The sequence below is a fragment of the Neophocaena asiaeorientalis genome, unplaced genomic scaffold (assembly GCF_003031525.2).
Source record: "Neophocaena asiaeorientalis asiaeorientalis breed wild unplaced genomic scaffold, Neophocaena_asiaeorientalis_V1.1 scaffold105, whole genome shotgun sequence".
Classification (NCBI taxonomy): Eukaryota; Metazoa; Chordata; class Mammalia; order Artiodactyla; family Phocoenidae; genus Neophocaena; species Neophocaena asiaeorientalis.
Genome location: NW_020172162.1, coordinates 3,188,010 through 3,212,226, shown reverse-complemented (window position 1 = coordinate 3,212,226; position 24,217 = coordinate 3,188,010). Strand labels below are relative to the sequence as shown.

The following is a 24,217-nucleotide window of genomic DNA, read 5'->3' as shown; positions in this document are numbered from 1 at the left end:
GTTTCGAAAATTGGGATAAAATATGCCCCTCTGCTCTTCTAGTACTTCTGCACTTTCCATGATTTCTCAGAAATTTCCAGCAGCAGCTCTGAGACCCTATGTGTAAACTCCTGCTGCCCTGGAGGAAGGGTTTGTCTGAGTCTGGAGAGACTGAGCTCACTGAAGTGATGAACAGTTACCAATTTTTCTGTCCCGTCCCAGGGCAGCGGACCTCTTTCTCACCCTGTGTTCTGCTGCCTCCACTTTGAGATCCTTCCCCTTCCCATACTAAACAGGAACAAATAGTCCCCGAGCCTTTTGGCAGCTCACTGTCACCTGCGAACTCTCCAGTCTATTTTAAGCAGTAGGCTAATTCCATCCTTGTTCTTCTTGCTTTGAAAAATAAAAGCTAACCCAATGGCACATCCCTGTATTCTTTAGTGCTTTTTGTCACTCTCAGCTCCTTCTGTGCTTTGACCTCTGCTGAGACTTTTCTGCCTGCCTCTTGCAGTAAGTTTGCAAGGTTCGTCCCAGACCAGGCAAGCCTGCCGCTGCAGAAACTTTTCTGCTTGCGTGCTTGTCCTGATGCCCCTTTGTATCTCCAGGGCCTGGCACACGTGCCTTGCACCTAGTAAGTGGTAAGTGTTCAATAAATATTCATATAGGTATAGATTTTCAAAAGGTAAATGTTGAAAGCTAATTAAGAATTGATTTAACTGCTGTTGCATAGCCTCAGGAGACCTCTGAGAAAGGGAGAAGATGTAGAAAATTATCCAGGAAGCCCCTGTTTGCTGACTGCTAACCCATTGGAGAGAGACCAGGACGAGAGAGTCATTATTTTTTCCTTTTTTGACCTTTTCTTTCACAACCAAGCAGTAGAAATGCACAACTGTGTTGTTCTATGCTCCCCTCCCTCCCTTTCTTTTTATGAGTCAATCAAATCATATTTGTTGAGGATTCACTGCATGCAGGGCCCCAGCAGGTCACATAAGGTTTACCCAGCCCAGGTACAGCAGTAATAACATCCTTGACTTCTCTCAGGTTGTGTGCAAGGCTTCCAGACTTTTCGGTCAGACATTTTAAAATACATCTCCCACTCCACCTCCAGCCAGAAACAAAAGCCCTGGGAGATGACACCCCTTGGGTCTCAGTGACTAACATCTTGTTAACCAGGTGCTGGTGGTGAGAGGCTGTGCCTGGCACAAGGCACAGAGCCTCTCTGAGCCATCATCTGTGTAGATTTGATAGACTCTTCATCTGTGTCATGGGGGTACATAATAATACTTGTTTTAAAGACTTGTAGTGAGAATTTAACAAAATAATGTATACACAGTTACACGCTTCTGTCGTCCATTTACTTATTCATCCACAGTTTGTTACCTTGTTGGTCCTGTGAGCTGGGCCCTATGTGTAACCGTGTCTACCAGGGACAGCGCCTACAGCATCAGGGGCACAGGTGTGAGGGGGCTGCTGACAAGGGCTGGAGGGACTGGGAATCCCGTGCTCCACGGGTGGGGTGTCCCAAGGGAAGAAGGAGTTGCTCAGGGAAGACCCGAGCATGAACTTGGCTGTTGTGCCATGGGCTGGCATGCTTGGTCTGCAGAGGCTTTGATTTGTGGTTACCAGCCACCCCTCCTTATCTGGACTGAGTGTGTGCTGTGACTGCTCTTCCTTGTTGGGTGACCTGCGAGTGTCACCAGGCTAAGAGCCATCCTGGGAGACGGAGACTGAGAATTTGGCTGTGCCCTGCACACCACAACATGCCATTGGGGCCCCCCTGGGAGGAGGGGTGTGTGTGTGCGTGTGTGTGTGTGTGTGTGTGTGGTCAGGATGGGCTGGGACTTGAGGAGATGTGATGACCTGTAGGTGCTCTGCTTTCCTTCTGTCCTCCTGAGAGTCTCTGGGGAAGGGATCACTCTGGGTTCATCTTCATGTCCCCAGTGGGCTCTGCACAGGGCCTGCACACAGTATTGTGCCCAGAAAATATTTGTTGAATCACTGAAGGGATGACCAAGGGGATAAGAGTCCATTTCTGACCAGTGCTTCCCTTTTGAGGGCCAAGAAGTTGCTTTTTTTTCGCTAGTCTTGTAGTACCGTGAACTCTGGGGCCCCAGGCTGTTTAAGGGTGGCCACTGGGGGACACCGGTCCAAGAAGTAGTGACCAGCCCACCGTGTCCCTGGTGGGATGATGCTGCAACTGCACTTAACGGGACAACTGGGAAGCCTTTGTGACCCTTGGTGATCAGAAGCAAATGAGGACTACACTTTGTTTTCCTCTTTTACGTTAGGAAAACAAATACGGAAACAAAGAAACAAAAAATACCACAGGGAAAAGTTTCCCAGTACTCTTTGTTCCAGCCCCTCCTTCCCTTCACCCATTCTATTCCCAGACCTGGTGATAGTTTCCATTCCTATTTAAAGACCCTGGGATTCTTCTTTGTGAAATAAGGGGAAGAGTGAACCAGTGTGCAGTGACTGCACGTACAGATAGATGATGGATGGTGACAGTGCGAGGCACCAAGGACCCCTCCAGACTCACAGCCTTCTAGAGAGCTCTGAGTCCCCCAGGTGCCAGGGTGTCCATAGCAGCTTCACGCCCATGAGGAGGGTATAATCTAGCCGGGAGGCAGGACTAGTGTGATGCTCTGCAGGTGGAGATGAGGAACTTGGCTTTCTCAGGATGCATTTGAGTGTATTTCTTTAATAATAATAAGATTAGGATGGGCTCTTGTGGTCATTTTCTTATCGGATTCTCAAGGCAGCCTGGTGATGTGACCCTGGCAAGTACTGGTGTCTCTGTTTGACAGGTCAGGACATTGACGCCCAAGCGTCACACTGCTTTTCTTGTTACTTCCCATGCAAGAGGGAAAAGATATGGGAACATATGTACATGTATAACTGATTCACTTTGTTATAAAGCAGAAACTAACACACCATTGTAAAGCAATTATACTCTAATAAAGATGTAAAACAAAAAAACAAAAACGGCTCTCCTGATCCTTGCTCCCTGGACCCTGACCACCAGCTCCTCCTGCTGGCCCCTCGATCAAAGAAACAACAGCCCTTGTATACTGGGGAAGCAAAGCTTTCCACCCCCAAATACAGAGGACCAAAATCAGTTTCAAGATAAACATGCACGTGCTGTTGCCTTTCACCTCTAACGTACATCTCTCCTTGACTTGCAAAGAGGTGAGGGCATTGGTTCCTGGGTTATTTTCATATTTGTTTTCTGTTGACTGCTGTATCCTGCCTATGTGGAGCCAATGTGTATATCTTTCTTAGACAGTCCAAGGTGTGTATCTTTCTTAGACAGTGAGTTCTTCCAGGGCAAACATTGAGTTGCTAAGTCTCATTGCAGACCACTAACAGAGTGTCTTGGATGCTTCAATGTTTTGCAAAGAGTATCATAATGCAGATAGCATACTTTCACATTTCTGTGCCTGAAAAGTTTTGTGAAAATGTTTGTGTTGAAAAGGATGCTGTCTAAAACATCCCTATGTGAAATCCTTGAGGAATTCACAACCCCCAGGACTGCTGAATGGATTCCCATTCCGTGAGGCATTGATTGAGAGAGTTGTGATTTGTCTTATTGTTAAAGCTTTAAGAATTCTTCTTAGCAAAGTATTTTAAAGGAATCTAGGTCTACAGTTCGGTTATATGACAAAACATCGTCTTGAAAAGAAAGTTTGCTTTGTTGATAAAGACTGGACTAGAAACAGCCAAAACACCAAACCACCAGTGCTTTCTCAAAACTAAATGTAAAGTATAAATAGAGAACAAAACAGGAAATTGTGGTTTTCAAAAAAAGCAATAGTTGTAGTTGCCCTAAAAAGTGCCTTTCCCTACACTGTGGACTGAGTTCAGAGACCAAGTGACAGAAGGTCACTGGCTCCACCTCCCAGCAGAGACAGTGTCTTCCAGCACACGCTGCCTTACTGTTGCCTGCAGCTGCTCTCTAATAATCTTTCAGAAATCTTTGGATCAGTCTGTATGTCACAGGCACTGGCCAAATAACTGCTCCCGAATCTGTCCAGTCACCACATGCACAGTGAGTTGATCGGGTTACCTGATACCCCCTAAGCTTTCCCTTAGTGTCAGTGCCACCTCTTTACATCCTATAGAGATGTGGAGATGTGTCTTGAAGGGTTGGGCTTCCCTCCTGTCCCCCTGACCAGCTCCATTGCCAGCTCCTGTCATGCCACCCAGGGCTGACCCTGGGAGGCAGCAGTAGGGATTTGTGCAGAGGACCCTGGGGTGGAATCTGAGTTCTGCCCACTAATGGGTGATCTCATGCAACCTCTCTGGGCCATAGCTCTGCATCTGTAAATCCAAGGACAGTACTACTTATCTTAGAGAATCATGAAAGTGAATAGAGATGAAGTAGGTGAAGGCCCATCCTGGGATCATGTCAGGCACTGTGTCTTGCTTGGGTGGCCTTGTTGTAGGAAAGTGGCTATTGTGGGGTAGAGCTCTGAGCTTGCTGGTGGCAAGTGCCCTGGGCTGGATCCTGCTGCCTCAGTGCTGGGGAGGGGAGGGAGTTCTGGAAGAGGGGCTGGGTTGTGATCCTTCACTCACTGTTTATTCAGTAAATATTTGTTAAGTCCCTGAGTTGTACTAGATACTAAATTAGATGGGATATGTTGATCAAGATACAGTGCCTCCTTCAAGGAGTTCACATATATTAGGAGATACAGACAAGGATACAAATAAATGGAATGACATGTTTGTGGTGTTGTGATAGAAACTGTCAGTCACAGACACTGGGGGGATGTAGAACAGAAACATCCTATCCAGACAGAGCTGTGCGGGAGGAGTCTCTAGAAAGCCACCTTCTTGAGGAAATGATTCCTTTCTATCTAGCCAAGGCGAAAGGCCTCACATTTCAGGGAGAAGCTGATGGCTCTTGGAGAAAGGATAGATTTCTCTCTTGAAAAGCTGGGCAAAGATCAAGTAACGGCACTTCTCTGACTCCGACCTTAGAGGAAGCTGTGAGTGAGGGCACCACCTTAGAGGCTTCTGAAGAGACTTGTGATTCAACTCACTCACCTTGAGTTCTCCTTCTACCCTTCAGTCAGACTGGAAGCGGATTAGTTTCACCACTGTGTTCAAGCCCATGAAAGCCGCCTGAAATGAGCTAGGAGTAGGTAATAGGGCAAAATTCCAGGGCTGCATCAGGGGACCCCCTTCAGTTTGGATGTCCTCTCGGTTCAGTAACAAAGGGGAGGGTGGGCCCCTCGGGGAGTGCCAGGCTGCAAGGACCTGTGGAGGATGAGGTGGAGAGAGGTTAGCAGGCCCCATGCTTTGACTTCCCCTTGGTTGTTCTGCGGCCCCAAGAATCTCAGCCCCACGGACCTCTTCTCTCTGAGCATCCTGGACCCTTTGGTCCTCATCCTAAGGGTACAAGTTGCCTCAGAACCGTCCTCCTGCCATATCGTGTACAAATATCTCTTCTCCCCTCCTCAGTGCTTAGCTTCTTGAAGGCTGGAGGGGAGTATGGGGACCGGCTCAGCCATGGCACCCTGGGGACTTGGCACGTCTCCATGTAGGCCACCAGGCAAGGCTCAACCAAGCTGATGTGAGTCTTGGCAGAGCCCCTGTGATGCTCCCAGACCACAAGCGTGTAGGAGGCCTGTGAGGAGCTGCTAGCAGGCCGCTTGCCACTCACCTCCCTATCTGCCCAGGGGCCGTCATGGGACAGTCTCCCATTGCCTCCTGGGCGAGGCCTTCGCCTGGCTCTCCCTGGGGGTACAGCTGCAGCCTCTAAATCTGCTTCCTGCAGCGTGAGGGCTCCTCAGCAACAGGGTGCAGTCATCTGGCCCTTTTTATTTCTGTGTTGTCCTATGGGACAAGGGACATGGGGGCGCTGGTGCTCTTCTCGCTGGTGCTTCAATGCAAAGTGAGAAACTGTCTGGATTGAACAAGGGCTTGTTGTCTTCTTACTGGAGGTATCTGTCAGCTTTGTTCTTCAGGGAGTTTAGAGATCAAAACCTGCACAGATTAGAGCGTGGGGGCCGGGAGAGTTTGAGTGGTCTTTATCTCTCTACCTGTTAGGAGCAGAGCCGGGACTAGAGGCTAGCGCCCTAAATCTGGGATCATTTCCACTAGCACCTAATACTATGCCTTATGGCCTATGAATGCCCGTTGAAACAATTGCTGGTCCAGTCAGTCAGGTCATTGGGGTTATTAGTTGTCCTGGTCAGTACAAATGCACACAACCATGGCTCCCAATGAGCGTAGCACCCACATATTGGCTTGTGATTTGTGGTGCTTGCAGGGTCCAGGGCACCTGGCCCATCCTACCCCGTACATGCTAGTGCAGATGGCCCTGGCTCATCAATGGCTGCAGATGGTAGAGCCACTCATTCATTCTTCTCTGGAGTAAGAGATTGTGGATGAGCTCATTTATTTGTTTGTTATTTTTATTTTTGAATAGACACAAAATACAAAAGGTAGAAAACAGTATGCAGAGAAAAATCCCCATCCTCCCACCGCCAACCTCCAAGAGATGACTGCTACCATTTTTAAACCCTTCCTGAGGCATTTTATGCATATATAAGTGTATATACGTGTGAGTGTATATATTTGTATGTGTATCTTCCTCACCTACCATATGATAGCATGCTATCCATGCTACTATGTAAACTTAAACATTTATCTTGAAAGTCATCTGCTCTTATTTTAGCCACGATTCTGCTGACCACAGCAATGGCAGAAAGCATTCTATCTCCTCCCTCCTCCAGGTTCCTGCTCACAACCCATGGGTTTGCATGTATGCAGAGCTCCAGGTGTGGCCACAGAGAGACAGACTCCATTCTTGGAGGTAGCAGGAAAGATGGGAAATTCCCAAAGGAGGCTTTCTTACAAAGTTCTGCCCGGTCATGAACTGACCTGCCTTTCCATGTCAGTCTGTCGGGGTCTAACTAGGAAACCTCTTTAGTATTTAAGGCGCTGGGCATGTAATGCAGGGAAATGGTGGCACAGTGATGGAAGAGCCAACACAGGAGGCTGGACCATTAGCCACGGTCCCTGGAGGTGAGCCACTGTAGGCTAGAGAGGCAGAGGGACGAGGTGGTGTGGCAGGAGGCAGGGCCAGGCCACCCAGCAGAGCGTGGGACCATGTGGGCCTGCCCAGTGGGAGCTAGAGCCTCAGAGGAGAGGCAGCTCCTGGCGGAGACCCAGCAAAGCAGAGGCAGTGGGTGACAGAGCCTGGGCTTCACCCACGCCTACAGCCACCTTCAAACTCAGACCTGCACTTCCCATTGAGCAAACTCAGCCAGCAGCCAGCTGTCATGGAAAGCTTGGAAAACAGCTTTGGGGACCAGGCCCCCGGTGTAGAGAACTGCTGTGCAGTATAAGGGGCGGAGCAGAGGGAGGCCGGCCAGGACTGGCCCATGGAATCTCCCAAGGGCTGTCTTCTCTAAGGACATCACCTGAGGGGGGAGGCCTGTCAGTGTGGGGGACTGGATTTTTTAAAAAGGGGTGAACATTTGAAACAAGGAGGTGGCAACCAGTCCCTCTGGGGTCTGGCCTCTGCTTTCCCTTGTCCTCTGAAGTTTACCTTCTGAGGAGCAGCTCTAGGCCAGATGGCAGTGCTGGAGTTAGAAGCAGCTTTCTCTTCTTCCTGTGCCAGCTGAGGGTACTGGCAGGACCCAGAAAATAGCTGATTGAGGGTACCGCCAAGCAGCTGCCCAGGCAGTAAATAATTCATACCTTTGTGGTGTGCCTGTCTCTCATGCTTTCAAATGTTCTAACGTTTTTCCAAACCCTGCAGATTGGAATGGGTGTTTCCCCACTTCGAGACTCTTCCTTCATGTATCTTTTCTCCTTCCCCTTAAATACATGAATTTTTGCTCTCTATCACCCTGGCTGCTGCACCCTTACTCGATGCAGGGAAGGTTGCAGAATCAGTGAGGGAGGGGCTTTTATGAGTTCAGCCAGGGGTGGAATGGATGTGAGAGGCTTTAGAATCTACCCTCTCAGCCGATGGCCAGTTACAAGGAGGCGGGAAGCCTTTGCGCCTACCCAGCAGCAGAGCTGGGAGCTGTGCAGAAGGAGGCGCCTGCACCTTGAAGTCTCCACACACTTACTATGCACATCTAGAAGCTTCATCTCTGGGGACTGAGGGGGTAAGTCTGCACATTAGAACCCCTCTAAAGACACTGAACAGATTCATCGCCTTCAACGTTCTCTTGAACCCACTTTCTACCTGGTTATTATGTGGCACAACTGGGGCTAACTAGTCCTTTTCATTCCTGGGTCAGTTGCTATTTTTCCAGAATAAGCTAGCCTATTTATAATTTCTGTGTACTCACCCATGTGTATTTAGACGTGGAAAGACAAGGGCATATCAGTATGCAATCAGTGGATAAATAAATTATATTTTATTCTATTCTCCCTTCTGTTGTATTAAAACAATTACAAATAAGAGTTTGGGGCACCTTAGCTTAGTCTTCTGAGTATCATAAAGAACTCATAGCCTTTCACAAACAATTATTTCAATTCACTATATTACCATTGTTATTATTATGGTTGATTCATAAATTGTTACAACTTGCTTCTTTGTCCTCTTAGCACCACCCGTGATATTCTTAAAGTCATCCTTGTCTGGTAATAATAAGATGTTCCAAGCTAATTCTGGCCTTTCTCTGTCCCCGAGATACAGAATCAGCTACCTCTAAGGAGTCTTGGTTTTTATTTCCAGTGGAAAATAGTAGCAGAGAGCAGAAAGTGAGTGCCAGGAGTGAGTACACATGAGTGTTGGTTTTGGCTTCTGTTGGCCCGATTTTTGTGACAGAATTGGGGTAAAATATATATTAAGGGAATTCTTTTTCTCCATTCAACAGATTATATTGCTGTCCCTCTTCTTATGGCATGAAGCTTTCATTGACCAGCAAAGTGTTCTATTATGTTCATATATTTCTAGCCAAAATTAAAACATGAATGCACAGCTCTGACACCAGCTGTGGGCCGGGAGCCTCGGTGAGATGGCGGACTCCAAGGCGAATGGTATTGCCACAGGTGCCAGGTACACTCTGTGGGGGCAACGTTGCACCAGGTGCTGTGAAGAGCATAGTGACAAATGAAAGAAACATGGCCCTGGGCCTCCAGGGATGGACAGAAATCACTTACGTGCTTGCAATGAGAACTGTATAAACCATCATTTAATCAGTGCCTGCTGAAACTGGCGGCACAGGCAATAGGTGGTGAAGGAGTTGAGAGAAGGGAGAGATCAGCGTGTGGAGAAGGGAAGGTCCCTGAAGCAGGAGGGCTTAGGTCACCTTGGAGAGTGGTTGAATTTTAGATAGATGCCAAGGCACATCCTAATTGCTTGAAACTACCTCACATACAGAACTAAGCAGCGTGGGGAGCCGTGGGTATTAGGGTACGTACGAGGCTGCTGGCAAAAGAATGATGCTAGAGGGCTTTCCTGGTGGCGCAGTGGTTGAGAGTCCGTCTGCTGATGCAGGGGACACGGGTTCGTGCCCCGGTCCGGGAAGATCCCACATGCCGCGGAGCAGCTGGGCCCGTGAGCCATGGCCGCTGAGCCTGCGCATCCGGAGCCTGTGCTCCGCAACGGGAGAGGCCACAACAGTGAGAGGTTTGCGTACCGAAGGAAAAAAAAAAAAAAGAATGATGCTAGAGACTCTGGCTTATGGTGAATGCAACATGGTGCCCCCAGAACGAGAGAAAATAAGATTCCGGTTGTACTTTTGTTTTTTTAATTAATTTTTATTGGAGTACAGTTGCTTTACAATGTTGTGTTAGTTTCTGCTGTACAACAAAGTGAATCAGTTATATGTATACATATATCCCCTCGTTTTTAGATTTCCTTCCCGTTTAGGTGACCACAAGAGCTTTGATTAGAGTTTCCTGTGCTGTACCATAGATTCTCATTAGTTATCTATTTTATATATAGTAGTGTATATTTGTCCATCCCAATCTCCCAATTCATCCCACCCTCCCCTTCCCCCCATGTGTCCACACGTCCATCCTCTACGTCTGCCTTTCTTATGAAGCTTTCATTGACCAGCAAAGTGTTCTATTATGTTCATATATTTCTAGCCAAAATTAAAACATGAATGCACAGCTCTGACACCAGCTGTGGGCCGGGAGCCTCGGTGAGATGGCGGACTCCAAGGCGAATGGTATTGCCACAGGTGCCAGGTACACTCTGTGGGGGCAACGTTGCACCAGGTGCTGTGAAGAGCATAGTGACAAATGAAAGAAACATGGCCCTGGGCCTCCAGGGATGGACAGAAATCACTTACGTGCTTGCAATGAGAACTGTATAAACCATCATTTAATCAGTGCCTGCTGAAACTGGCGGCACAGGCAATAGGTGGTGAAGGAGTTGAGAGAAGGGAGAGATCAGCGTGTGGAGAAGGGAAGGTCCCTGAAGCAGGAGGGCTTAGGTCACCTTGGAGAGTGGTTGAATTTTAGATAGATGCCAAGGCACATCCTAATTGCTTGAAACTACCTCACATACAGAACTAAGCAGCGTGGGGAGCCGTGGGTATTAGGGTACGTACGAGGCTGCTGGCAAAAGAATGATGCTAGAGGGCTTTCCTGGTGGCGCAGTGGTTGAGAGTCCGTCTGCTGATGCAGGGGACACGGGTTCGTGCCCCGGTCCGGGAAGATCCCACATGCCGCGGAGCAGCTGGGCCCGTGAGCCATGGCCGCTGAGCCTGCGCATCCGGAGCCTGTGCTCCGCAACGGGAGAGGCCACAACAGTGAGAGGTTTGCGTACCGAAGGAAAAAAAAAAAAAAGAATGATGCTAGAGACTCTGGCTTATGGTGAATGCAACATGGTGCCCCCAGAACGAGAGAAAATAAGATTCCGGTTGTACTTTTGTTTTTTTAATTAATTTTTATTGGAGTACAGTTGCTTTACAATGTTGTGTCAGTTTCTGCTGTACAACAAAGTGAATCAGTTATATGTATACATATATCCCCTCGTTTTTAGATTTCCTTCCCGTTTAGGTGACCACAAGAGCTTTGATTAGAGTTTCCTGTGCTGTACCATAGATTCTCATTAGTTATCTATTTTATATATAGTAGTGTATATTTGTCCATCCCAATCTCCCAATTCATCCCACCCTCCCCTTCCCCCCATGTGTCCACACGTCCATCCTCTACGTCTGCCTTTCTATTCCTGCCCTGAAAATAGGTTTATCTGTACCATTTTTCTAGGTTCCACATATAAGCAATATTATACGATATTTTTTTTTCTCTTTCTGACTTACTTCACTCTGTATGACAGTCCCTATGTCTATCCACGTCTCTGCAAATGGCACTATTTTGTTCTTTTTTATGGCTGAGTAATATTTTATTCTATATATGTACCACATCTTCTTTATCCATTCCTCTGTTGATGGACATTTAGGTTGCTTCCATGTCCTGGCTATTGTAAATAGTGCTGCAATGAATATTGTGGTCATGTATCTTTTTGAATTATAGTTTTCTCCAGATATATATGCCCAGTAGTGGGATTGCTGGGTCATATGGTAATTCTATTTTTAGTTTTTTGAGGAACTTCCATACTGTTGTCCATAGTGACTGTACCAATTTACATTCCCACCAACAGTGTAGGAGGGTTCCCTTTTCTCCACATCCTCTCTAACATTTATTGTTTGTAGATTTTTTGATGATGGCCATTCTGACTAGTGTGAGGTGATACCTCGTTGTAGTTTTGATTTGCATTTCTCTAACAATTAGTGATGTTGAGCATTTTCATGTGTTTGTTGGTCATCTCTATGTCTTCTTTGGAGAAATGTCTATTTAGGCCTTCCACCTGTTTTTTCATTGGGTTGTTTGTTTCTTTTGATATTGAGCTGCATGAGCTGTTTGTATATTTTGGAGATTAATCCCTTCATTTGCAAATATTTTCTTCTATTCTGAGGGTTTTCTTCTGGTTGTACTTTTAAAATGACAGTGAGAGAGAGCATGACTGACACCAAGGTCAGAAACACATCCCATGCAGTTAATAGAAGGAAATAATCCGGAGTCCATTAGGAGGCTAGAGAGCCTTGTACGTACCTCGTGTCAATGCTTTTAGAAACAACGGGAAGCCATTGGTCCTGCTTCCGGTCTGGCTGGCCCATCCCTTCTCCATGCACTGCCAAACATCCCTGAACGTACCTGCTCTATCGCCAGCTCTGTGCGTTTAGCTTGCTCTGCCTGGAAAATCCTAGCTCTGATGTCACCTTTTTGTGCTTCTCCTGCCTCCACTCTTTCCAACCCTGTTAAAAGAAATGATTTCTTTTCTTCTTGATGTTCTCATAGCATTTCATAGGAAACCTTTGTTATACCATCTACCTCACATATTATTATTGCCTCCTTACTTGTCTGCTTCTCCATAGTGCATATCTTAGGGAGATGTATTTTATTTATTCTTGTCTGTAATCCAAGTGCCTATGCACAATACTTGACACTCACTTCATATTCAACAGATATTTCTTGGATGTATTAATAAATGAAACAGTGAATGAATGAATGGATACATGAACACATGCCTCAGGATTGAATTAGGTGACTCAGTGGCCCCATGGGACTGGTGTATGCTTTGAATTTGGTAATTCCTTGTTCTTTACCTTGATGAAGTACCATTAGCCAGGATCTTGATTTATGTGTATTAGATCTGCAAGGCAAGCAGGTAAACTGTCATCCCCAAATTCATAGACCAGATCTTAGTTTCTCTTGGTTTCAGCTATAATATTTCTAGCCAAGCCTTTTTTTGATAAGAAGAGGGAGACTTTGAAAACCAGCAGCAAATCACTTGATTTAATACGTTGTCAGGATTTGACAATCACTTAAAGGTTATAACTTGGAGATTTAGAGACTTGAATGTTAGGTTGTTCTAAGGACAGAATCTTTTAATGTTTACTAAAGCTCTTTGCTCTAAGATGGCTTCCAATTCTGAAGTGAGCTGAGGCAGTCTGTATTTACTCAAGTCCACAATTGAAAGCAGAGAAATTCAGAGGTATCATATATACCTCGGGATTTTGACAGTTCTCAAATGATTTATATAGTTGGTTGTATCAAATTATGTGCCCATGGCTAGGATGTCCTTGGACAGCACTTGAGGTCTTTTGAAGGTCTTTGGAGATGAGTGGAAATCTTTGGGGGAAGGGCAGTAACCCAGCTGCCAACTGGGTGGAAGTGCCTGCAGGGAGGTGGTATCAAGGCCAGTAAACGCAGTGACCTGGTTCTCTCAGGAGCCCAGCAAAGCACCCCTGTCCACCATCTGTTTATGGACATTCTTAGCTCTGAAACAACTTTCTCTGTATTATTAGTTATAAAGTCTTTTGCCTTTTTGTTACAATTTATTTGAGATGTTAAAGCAGTGGCCAGTGAAGTTCTGTGGCTTAGGAGCCAAAACCATTAGAAAACAAGAAAATGAAAGGCCATCTAAAGAAGCACAAATTTCCAATAGAAACTTCCAGAGAGTGAGAATTATTCACTCATTGTTTATTTTCCCTTTATACTATTTTTCTGCCTATGGTTTAAAAATTCAAATAATGCAAAATGGTACAAAGAAGAAAGCAAAATCATCTTTCCATATTTTTCTGCCCAGAGCAACTACCATCAGCCTTTCTGATGATTATCTTTCTCAGACTTCTTTCTATGCCTAAACACATGCAGATTTATCCCTATCTGTATATGTAAAAGAGATATGAATAGAATCATACTATAAATGCTATTTTGCAATCTTTATAAATGCATGTATATAGGTATGTATGTATATACACACAAATTACAGAGTATTCCATTTTATGAATGTGAAATAATTTACTAAACGAAGGCTGCTTTGAGAGGGGCATTTTGATTGCTTTCAGTGTTTTACTATCATAAACAATGTTTGAAGAATATCCTTGGCCATCTATCTTTGTGTTCTTCCCAGATTATCTTCTTAGGATAAATCCTTAGGAGTGATATAGCTAGATTAGGAAGTGTGTGCACGTATAAAGCTTGTAAGTGATTTTCAGATTGTCCTCCAGAAAATTTAACCAATTTCTACTTCTACCAACAGTAAATGGGAATTTCCTCTACCCATTGCCAACATGGAGTATTATCAGGGTTATTCACATTTATCAATCTGATAAGTGTCAAATGATATCTCAATTTACTTTTTGGAAGGTTACCAGTGAAGTTTAGAATCTTTTCTTGTAATAATTGATCATTTATTTCTCTCCTCTCTCTTTCCTCCCTCCCTCCCTTCCTTCCTTCCTTTTCTTTCTTCTTTTTTTTTTCTTGCCTTCTCTAACACACCCCCTGCCTTTTGTGAGTTGTCTGTGTCCTTTGCCCATTTTTCTATTGGAGTGTTAATTTTTATTTTAATAATTTGAAGGAGTTCTTTGTATTAACCGTCTGTTGGTTCCATATGTAGCAAATAGTTTCCTCAGATTTTCATTTATTTTCAACCTTATTCATGATTGTACTTTTGCTGTATGAAAGCATTTGTGGTCATGTCCGTCAGTCTTTCCATGTCCACTTCCTGAGTTTTCCATCATACTTAGAAAGTCCATCCCCATCCCAAGAGTATAAAAATGTTGACTTATATTGTCTCCAGCACTTCTTAATGTTTCTTTTATTTTTGTATATTTTAGTCTTAGATATCTCTAGGATTTATTTTGCTGACGTATAGTTAAAACTTTATTGATTTCTAAGTGCCAGTTGTCCACAAATTATTTATTGAGCTGTCTGCATTGATATGAAATGATCCTAAATTTCAAACAAATGGAAACTTAATATACGTTTAATTTCTGGACTAACTTTTCCATTAATCTGATCGCTTATTTCTGTACCATAATACTGCCATTGTTATAGTTTTATAACACATTTTAAGAACCAGAAGGGCAAGTCTGTCCTGCTGGCCTTTGTTTTGTCTTTCTTTTCTTAAAATCAGTTTCGATTTTTAATGAGATTACACTTAATTTATAGAATAATTTAGGTAAAAATTATATTCTAAAAATATCCATCTGTCCAATGATAGATTAATCTTTTAATTTAATAGGTAAAAATTATATTTTTTAGGTAAATATAATTTAGGTAAAAATTATATTCTTAAAATATCCATCTGTCCAATGATAGATTAATCTTTTAATTTATTCATCTTATTTTTAAGGCATAAGTAGAATTTCAAAAACTATTATTTTCTTCATGTGACTCCTTCTACTTCTTATTAAGTCTATATAAAGAACAGAGAAGGGTCTGAAATTTTATCCTCTGCAAGCAGACAGGTTAGCCTACCCCAGTGTTATGGATGCTGGCAGAAGAAAAGTGACTGCTAGATCAGAGGCACAGCAGGTGGTATAATTTTCATGTTCCCATCTGCTTCTCTTCTCCAAGTTCCATTGTGGATGCTTTACATGCAGTAGTCACAGCTGAGGAACTCTAAGCTTAGGGAACCCTAATGAGAACTCAGGGTAAGTTTCCTTGAGCTAATTGATGAAGAAGGAGGGGACTAAGCCAGAGCAGGAGGAAAGAGCATTGTAGGCAAAGGCCCTGTGATGGGAGAAAGTGTGGCAACGATAAATATCTGGAAAAATGGCCACCATAGTGATTCCATTATCTTCTGGCTAATGGAGCTGAAGACAGTTAGCCTGTTTATTTTTCCTATTGTAAATGATCTGTTTGTTCTGCCTAAATGCTTATAGATTTTTCCCTTTGCTGTTGAGTGTATTTTTTTTAGGATTTTTTTGTTGTTCATTCTTTTTTTTTTTTTTTTGCGGTACGCGGGCCTCTCACTGCTGTGGCCTCTCCCGTTGCGGAGCACAGGCCCCGGACGCACAGGCTCAGCGGCCATGGCTCATGGGCCCAGCCGCTCCGCGGCATGTGGGATCCTCCCAGACCGGGGCACGAACCCGTGTCCCCTGCATCGGCAGGCAGACTCTCAACCACTGCACCACCAGGGAAGCCCTGTTGTTGTTCATTCTTAAAGGAAGTTTCTTAAGACACAGAGAGGCTCTTTATGTTTGATGACAGCCTCTTAATATATCTTTGAGTATTTTACTTTGCTATTAGTTTTGACCTTTTCCTTAAATATTTGATAAATTGTGATTGTCTATCATCCGTAGTTTTGTTTTCCCTAAAAATTTCCATCTGTTTTGTTTCCATTGCAGTCCAAGATTGGGACCTTTCTTTATTTTCAGTATTGATCTTTGCTATTTTTACTTTTTGTTGCTGTTGTTCATGTCTTAGTTTTGGAAAGGGAGACCTTGGGGACCCTCCAGTTTTGCCACCATCTTTTCCAAAGTGTCTGGATCTGGTTTTTTTTGTTTTTTTTACCCGCAATAAATGTGTATTTATTTATAAATTTCAAACATGTGCTACACTGCAAAATTATGTGTTATAAAATGTATGCTTGGAACAACAGAAATTTTAAAAGATAAGATAAAGAGAAATACATAAAAATGTTTTAATACTTTTCTCTCTAATGGATCATCTTGATCCCTTCCCCAGGCACATACAGCCCACTTTCAAGACACTACCCTAGAGATAAAGGCTGTCAGATGTGATGTCTATTTCCCCAGCCTTTCCTCGGTGCATGTACTAATGTATATATCTTATTTGTTAAAAACGATGAGGGCATACCAGTTCTTCGATTGGCTTTCTCCATATAACACCACATGTTGGACAGCCTTCCTCTCATTACATAAATCAAGCTCATGATTACAGCTCCACAGTAACCCATAATCAGAAACAGTTATTTCTTTAATCAGACACTTATTAGACATTTAGAATCTCCTGATAGACATTTAGAATGCTCCTAATTGTTCATAAAGACAAAGAACACAACAAGGACCACCACTGTATGTTCACAGATTATTCATTTTTTTTAACCAAACATGTGACTAGAGCTGCATGGTTAATAGTCTGCTCACACCTAATAAGTTACTCGATTTGCCCAAGTGCCCTATGGAGTAGGCAGAATAGAGAATCCTTCTCATTCTGTGGATGGGGAAATGGAGGTTCCAAGAGACTGCCTGATCTAACACAAAATAATAAGAGCCACTACATTCTCTGTGTATCATGCTAAGAACTTGACATAGATTATCTGATTTAATCTTCACAAAAGTCCTAGAGGATAGGTATTACTACTATCCCCATTTTAGAGATGAGGAAACTGAGGCTCTGAGAAGTCAGCAACTTACTAAAGGGCACACAGAGTAGTGGGTAGTGGAGTGAGGTCAGACTCTGAAGCCTGGGCATTTTGCCTGCCACTCACTCATTAGGGCTAGGGTGCGGTGGGATTGGAGGCCAGCACACCTACAGCCCTCTTCGAAATAAAGTACCAGCTACAGCTGCAGTCTGGGATGGCCTTGACACTCTGCCCTAGACCCTCCCTTGGTCACATCCTCATGAGCAGGGAGAACATTATACACAGGATTAGTAAAAAATATTTCAGGCAACGAATTCAAAACAACTGTATATCACAGGGAGCTCTGCTCAATATTATATAACAACCTAAATGGGAAAAGAATTTGAAAAAGAATAGATACATGTATACGTATAACTGACTCACTTTGCTGTACACCTGAAACTAACACAGCATTGTTAATCAACTACACTGCAATATAAAAACAAAAACCAGAAAACCTGAAACGAAGTTAACAGAAAAATCCCCTAGTTCTTGAAACTTGTTCTCTCTCTGTTGAGTTAATCTCTTTCGCACCACCTATGTCAAAGGTTTCTTGCTTCTTCCTCCTGGTTGGGGCCAGCTTCCTCCCATAAGGGGCATCTGTCAGTGTCAGCCACGTGCCTCTCACGCATTACTCACGTTACATAGACGTGGGCGGCCCAGTTGCCCCGCTCGTGGGGAAAGGTCAGTACCCGGCCCCCGTGTTTTGCGCTACCATCCTCAGACCACTCCTCGGTGCCCGGGAACCTGTCCAGTACACTGTCGGGTACTGGCAACTTCTGGCTGGGAAGGGGGCTCTGGCCCCGACTGCGGCCTCCAGTCCCCGGCCGGCCCCGGGCCCCAGCCTCAGCCTCATCCTCGGAGCCACTGCTGCTGTACCCCACCCGGAGTGCCGCACTCATGGGGGACCCCCTCCACTACAGCACAGCCTGCCTGCCAGCGGTTGAACCACACCAGGAATTCCTCTGCGCAGGAAGTTGGATCTGTTATTGAAAGAATCATTTTGTAGATGCTTTCCTCCAACTCTGTAAAATTATTCCAAGAAGACATTTTGAGACTCCCCCATGGTTAAAATAGACTATTCAGTTTTTAACAGCTCTCTGTCCCATTACTTAAAATTGGATTTATTTTTGTGTTAAAATGGTATATATTTGTAACAAGGAATTGGGGAGCAGCATCTTCCTGATTGATGGATGAAATACATAATCATTCAGGTATGGTGAATTGAGGAGACTTTGGGAAGACTCCCTATCTCCAAGTATCTCCCCAACCACTAACCAGTACTTAGTATTCCACTAAAAATACTTCACTGTTGTTCCATTAGCATGAAGTCCGTTGATCAGATTTAGTTATCTGGAAAGGTCCTTCATACTCCTGCGATGGGTGTACTTCTATAGAAGGGAGTGGAAAGTAGCATGAGTCCTGTTTTTTCCTCCCACCAGGGAGAGGGAAGTAGAACGAAAGAATCCAGTTTAAAAGATGACTATTTTTCCTAGGAAATTATTTGTGGCATATTAGAAATTTGGGGATACTTAAGTGTAATTTTGAGTGATACGAATTCTTAGGATAGTGTGCTCATGAATTTGTTACCCTTCCTTTACTCTTCAAAACCTGTTCAACAAGAAGAGTTTTGTGAGGGAGTGTCTCAGCAGAGTATCCCAGCTCACGAGGGAAGGAGTGCTGCTAATTGAACCTTTCAGGGGACTCTCATTTTCATGAGACGAAAGAAATTCAGTACCTTCTCTGATTGTGGATTTGCTCGTGTTGACTTTTGATCTTGATGTTATTAAATACATTGCTGACCTCCTCACTAGACGAAAGTAGAAAGGTAGAGAAACTTGTCCTAGATGAGGAAAATTCCTGTTTCCAAAATCTGTAAAGATAAACTAATTATGAAGAAGCAGAAACTTGATCATGGTAGTTCAAAATGGGATTCAGATAAAGTTTCACATAGCAAAAATCTTACCGAATAATTTTTTGTGGTTTTTCAATGTTTTTAAAAGCCTCTCTTTTGAAAATGAATATTTGGGTATTTGTTGGCACTGTGGAGCAGAGATACTAAGTCTAGAAATAGTCTAATGTTTACATATTTGTTTACATATGGGTTTATCTGCATTGATCATAATTCCTTGACTCTAAGATGTCTTTAAGTATATCACACGTCATTATTTCATATACCACTAAGAAAGAAAAAATGCTCCCTATGGAATTCTGACACGCTTACAGTGCTTTAGGGTGCATCCTGATTTCAAAGATGTTAATATGTGAAAAAATATGCATCATAGAATTGATGAGATATAGTATTTTTCTTAAACTGACAAAAACAGGGAAAATTGATATCCTTAATCACTTGTCCATCTATCTGAAATATTTAACAATACAGTCAATAGGTAAATTTATGCTTTAAAATTCTATTTACTAGGTATGATATTTCTAAGAAAAATCAAGACATTGATAGAATACTATTAATATTCAGAGAATTAACAAAGTGACCTTACATCTATAGATGATACACCCCAGATTTCCCATCATGTTTTTTTAATATTTATTTTATTTTTAATATTTATTTATTTATTTTTATTTTTGGCTGTGTCGGGTCTTAGTTGTGGCATGCAGATCTTTCGTTGCAGCTCATGAAGACTTCTCTCTAGTTGTGGCGTGCAGGCTCAGTAGTTGCGGTGCCCGGGCTTAGTTGCCCCGTGGCATGTGGGATCTTAGTTCCCCGACCAGGGATCAAACCAGCATCCCCTGCATTGGAAGGCAGATTCTTAACCACTGGGCCACCAGGGGAGTCTCTTCCTTGTCATGTTTTTAAGAATTCCCACTATTTGATATTTTCATTCCTGAGTAAAGCAATCTGGTCCCTGCAGTGCTGCCCAGACCAGGGTGTAGGGATTGCTTCTATTGTCTTTTCCAATTCTTTCAGCAGCCTTTTGAGAAAGAGCCTCTCATTTCCACTATTAGGTATCACTAATGCTCAGAAATGAATTTTATCACCTAACATCACCCCTGAATTAAAGTCTAAAGTTCTGTCCCACTTGTCACTTTCCTGAACATTCCAGGAAATGTGATCCTTGAGCTCATGATACAGCTGCGTTCTCTAGGTTGAGGTTGATCAACTACCTCTTGCTGCAAGATTTAGCCAACTTTACTTGAGAAGCTTATTATAAGTATTTTTAATGCTAAGCATATTATAGTACGAGGGGGAAAGGATTTGTATGTGGTGAACAATTACCCATAGTCCCACTATCTTTACCATTGGCAGCATTTTCGCACGTTTCCTTCTAGTTTTTCACCACATAAATTTTTGCAGAGTTGAAATAACTTTTATGTGCAATTTGTGTGATGCTTTTTCACTCAACCTCATGTTATTAAAAATATTGTTAAAGGCTTGTAACTAGTTGACTGTTTTATTCTGTAGATATATTAACCATTCCCCTATTGCTTGTTATCGGGCTCTATCCATTTTATTTTTGCAGTTCTGAATCATGTCAAAATGAACATCTCTGTATGCAAATCTCTGTCCACATTTTGATAGGAGACATAATCAACATTAATCCAATTGATTTGTACTGTTAAATTTCTTTCATGGGAAAAAAAGGGTCATAACCATCTGTCACCCAACCAAAGGGTAGGAGTGAATGTGAGAAAATGGTTGTGTTTATTTAATACTGTTATTATTTCAGCTCAGAGTTGAACTGAGGCACATAGGTGAAGTTGTCTCCTTGCTGATGACACCATCAGTTGTGCTTGTTGCTGGGAAGCTGTTGTCCTCTTCACCTAGCCAGTATCTTCCCTACTTCACTATAGTCCCATGGAAATTCACTATCCTTGAAATTATACCAGGAGCCCAACAACACTTTAAAAGCTCCTACTGGTGCCTGGCTCTCTCATATTTGGTTTTCCCCTCCCTTAAGGGGTAGGTATGGCCAAAATCACCAAACCGGATCCATGTTTGCCTTGCAAACCAAACAAACTCTTCTGTTTTTGTTTTGCTTTGTGTCTGGACTAATTCTTAGCACCTCTTCTGCCTGTGAGCGATTTGTCACTTCCTTCTGTAAGACTGGCACCAGCAGAAATGCAGTCTCAGAGGATCCCGGGGAGAAAGCGAGGCCGACCCCCACTTCACTCAACACCTATGAAGATGGCAGTTCATAACCTTTATTCTGCTTCAGCTGGTTCTTTACCAGCAGTGAAGATCCCAAAGAAAAGAGGGCGGAAACCCGGGTACAAGGTATGGCTCCATCATCTCCTTTCTCCAAAGTGCAACTGGGCTGGGGCATGGCGCTTGGGCAGAACTCCAGTGCAAAATGTGATGAGAGGTTGGAAACTGGGTAAAGACAGGGTGAGAAATAAGTTTCTCTCAATGAAGCATGTGACAGACGAGGCTTCATTGTTGCAACATGGCACACAATACATGCTGTCGCTGTCATGTGCATTTTTACAAGTGGAGAAAGCAAATTACACCAGATGGGGAAAGTTGTAAGGCGAGCAGATTTTAGGGTCATAGCTAAACACACATTATTAAGCCTCGCATCTCAATGAACATTTCAGACACTGAACTTTCCCCTGACTGTTCTTATGAGGGCGGCTCTGGAAGCCACTTTCCAGAACTCATTTGTCATTAATTTCAGTAGAAGCAGATGATGTCCCTGAGACATTTAAATTAATAATGCGAGCAAGCTAGTGTCAAAGGTCGTGAAGAGTTTTCCCTAATAGAGCCTCAATAAGGGGACTCATCATGAAAATGCAGGGTGTTAATTCATAGTTTCCTGCTTACAAAAGGCGCTGACATCAAGATTGGCTACAAGGAGACATATCAGGCAAAATGAAAATCCTGTTACTCTTTCAAGAATTAATGATTTGGCGAGGCTGTGGGGTGGAGAATAAATTCTCTGATGTAACTGAAATCACATAAAACAACCCAAACCCGAGGGAGAGCTTCTCCTCTAAGATGTTTTTGAAGAGTCTGCTAGAGAAGAAAGATCATTGAGTTGTTTTCCATGAGCCTTTTGGGCATTAGAAAATGAGCTTCAGAAGTTTTCCTTCGTCTATTTTTCTAGAAGTAAAGAGCTTATGTTTCCATCTTGAGATCTGAATACGCAAACCAAAATGCAAATTGGCAATTAACTCCCATATATTTAGGAAAATGTATGGAAATTATTTCATGTCAGCAGAAAGACAAAGCTTCCGGAAGAATTGGTAATGAATTCAGCCTCTATCCCTTTGGTTCTCCACAGTTCTTCCAACTGCTGGAAAATAGACACAATAGGTAGGGGGGAGGTGACTTAAAGTTATTTGGGGGTCACTGGTTTTAGTAAAAGAAGCTTTTACTCAGCCAGCTCTTGAAGCAAAGGCTTCTGTCACTGGTTATTTTTTTAACAAAGAGAGCTTCCTTTTTCTCATGGGTGCACCGGTTTCGGAATTGTGTCTCTGAAGCTGGCCCAGGGCAGGTCTCTCTGCTCAGCTACCTGTGCAGTTGCTGGGGTCTGGGAATTGCATCTGGAAGGCTGGAGCAGGGCAGCCCTTCTGTTTATAGAGCCAGGGAGTGAATCCAGGATCTAAAGAAACACACTGAAAAATTTTCTCTCCTATTTGGCCTTTCTCCTGCTCCCCTGGGAGCTGTGACCCAAGAAAGAAAATTACCGACAGACACAGCATTTCTGGGGCCAGGAAAAATGGAAATTCACTCTGTGGAATGAACCCAACTTTGCAATTTTCCTGTCTCCTGAAAAAGGCAGTTTTCAGTTCTCATAACACTCAGAGACAGCTCAAGGCAGGAAGAAAGCTTTGGAGACAGTTAGCTGACATACGGGCCCTGCACATGGCAGGTGGATCTTATTCCCATGCCTCACAGGGTGTCTTTTCTGGGGACAACAGGCCACAGCTCTTCTTTCAGTCCACCTCCCATATATTTGAGGAAATTGTGGGAATTATTTCAGGCCAGCAGCTTCCCAAGCCATGGGCTTCGTGTTCGAGAAAAACGGCTCCAAACTGGGTGCCAGTCTGTATGCAGTCCCGACCCACTCGTGGTGACAGGAGCAAAAGGTCTAAAGTCTTCAGAAAGCTAAAATAATTCCACCTAAAGGATCAAACTTTATTCGTTTTTTTTTTTTGGCTGTATTGGGTCTTCGTTGCTGCACATAGGCTTTCTGTAGTTGCAGCGAGCAGGGGCTACTCTTAGTTGCGGTGCATAGGCTTCTCATTGTGGTGGCTTCTCTTGTTGTGGAGCACAGGCTCTAGGCACGCGGGCTTCAGTCATTGTGGCACGCAGGCTCAGTAGTTGTGGCGCACAGGCTTAGTTGCTCTGTGGCATGTGGGATCTTCCCGGACCAGGGCTCAAACCTGTGTCCCCTGCATTGGAAGGCGGATTCTTAACCACTGCGCTACCAGTAAAGTCCCAGGATTGTCCTTTATTCTGAAATATCTGCTTCCTGCTATTTTTGTGTTAAAGTTTATTAAGTGTCGTATATTGTAAGGGTTTGGTAATCCTAAAAATATGTCCTTACTTGGCAAAGTAAAGTTAACAATGTATTAAGTCTCTCCAGTTTTATTTTGACAATTTCTTAGACCCCGAAGCCCCATTTTACCAGTAATGAAATGGTTTTAATTGTGGAGATGCTAGCAAGGAAAGTGTACAGTTTGATTCCATTTACCAAATGGCCACTCATTTGGCAATTTTAACTACCTGGGACACAGCTGGGGAGCCAGAGTTGTTAACAAAAAATCCTGAGCAAGTGAAATAAGATATTACTTGGTCTACCCTTAAAGATCTTGTATTTTATTACTAAGAAAATGCTTCCAAACCCTTCCTCAGTGTCTGTTTACCTTTATTGTAGATGCATTTCTTACAAGCTTGATTATTGCAGTTTAATAGCCTTTGATTTGAAGGGGAAGATATTTTGGGGAGAAGATTGCACACACAGCTGGATACTGAAAGTATAATTATATGATATCATGTTAATAATTTAGAACAATAAAATATACAATAATATTATCAGTTATAAAATTATAACACTATAACTTTATGTCAGCACATTATTATATTTATATTAACAATATTATCTTAATAAAATGATAAGTATTGAGCCAGGAGAT

The 24,217-nt window shown here is 43.4% G+C and overlaps 1 protein-coding gene across 12 annotated transcripts in view; it reads left to right on the top strand.

The window, feature by feature from the left end:
- SCML4 (Scm polycomb group protein like 4) overlaps positions 1-24,217 on the top strand; it is a 117,688-nt gene that overhangs the window by 25,137 nt on the left and 68,334 nt on the right. For 9 of the 12 annotated variants that reach the window (XR_003004527.1, XR_003004529.1, XR_003004532.1 and 6 more), the window contains exons 1-2: positions 3,897-4,027; positions 21,139-21,353. The exons of 1 other annotated variant lie outside the window; for it this stretch is intronic. Coding sequence is in view for 5 of the 11 variants with exons in the window: in XM_024755044.1 (XP_024610812.1) it covers positions 4,021-4,027; positions 21,139-21,353 (222 nt within the window). In the remaining 6 variants the exon portion in view is untranslated. Of the gene's footprint in view, positions 1-3,896; positions 4,028-21,138; positions 21,354-24,217 lie in introns of those variants that run through there. 2 more of the 12 variants (XM_024755037.1, XM_024755074.1) reach the window with 2 other exon arrangements.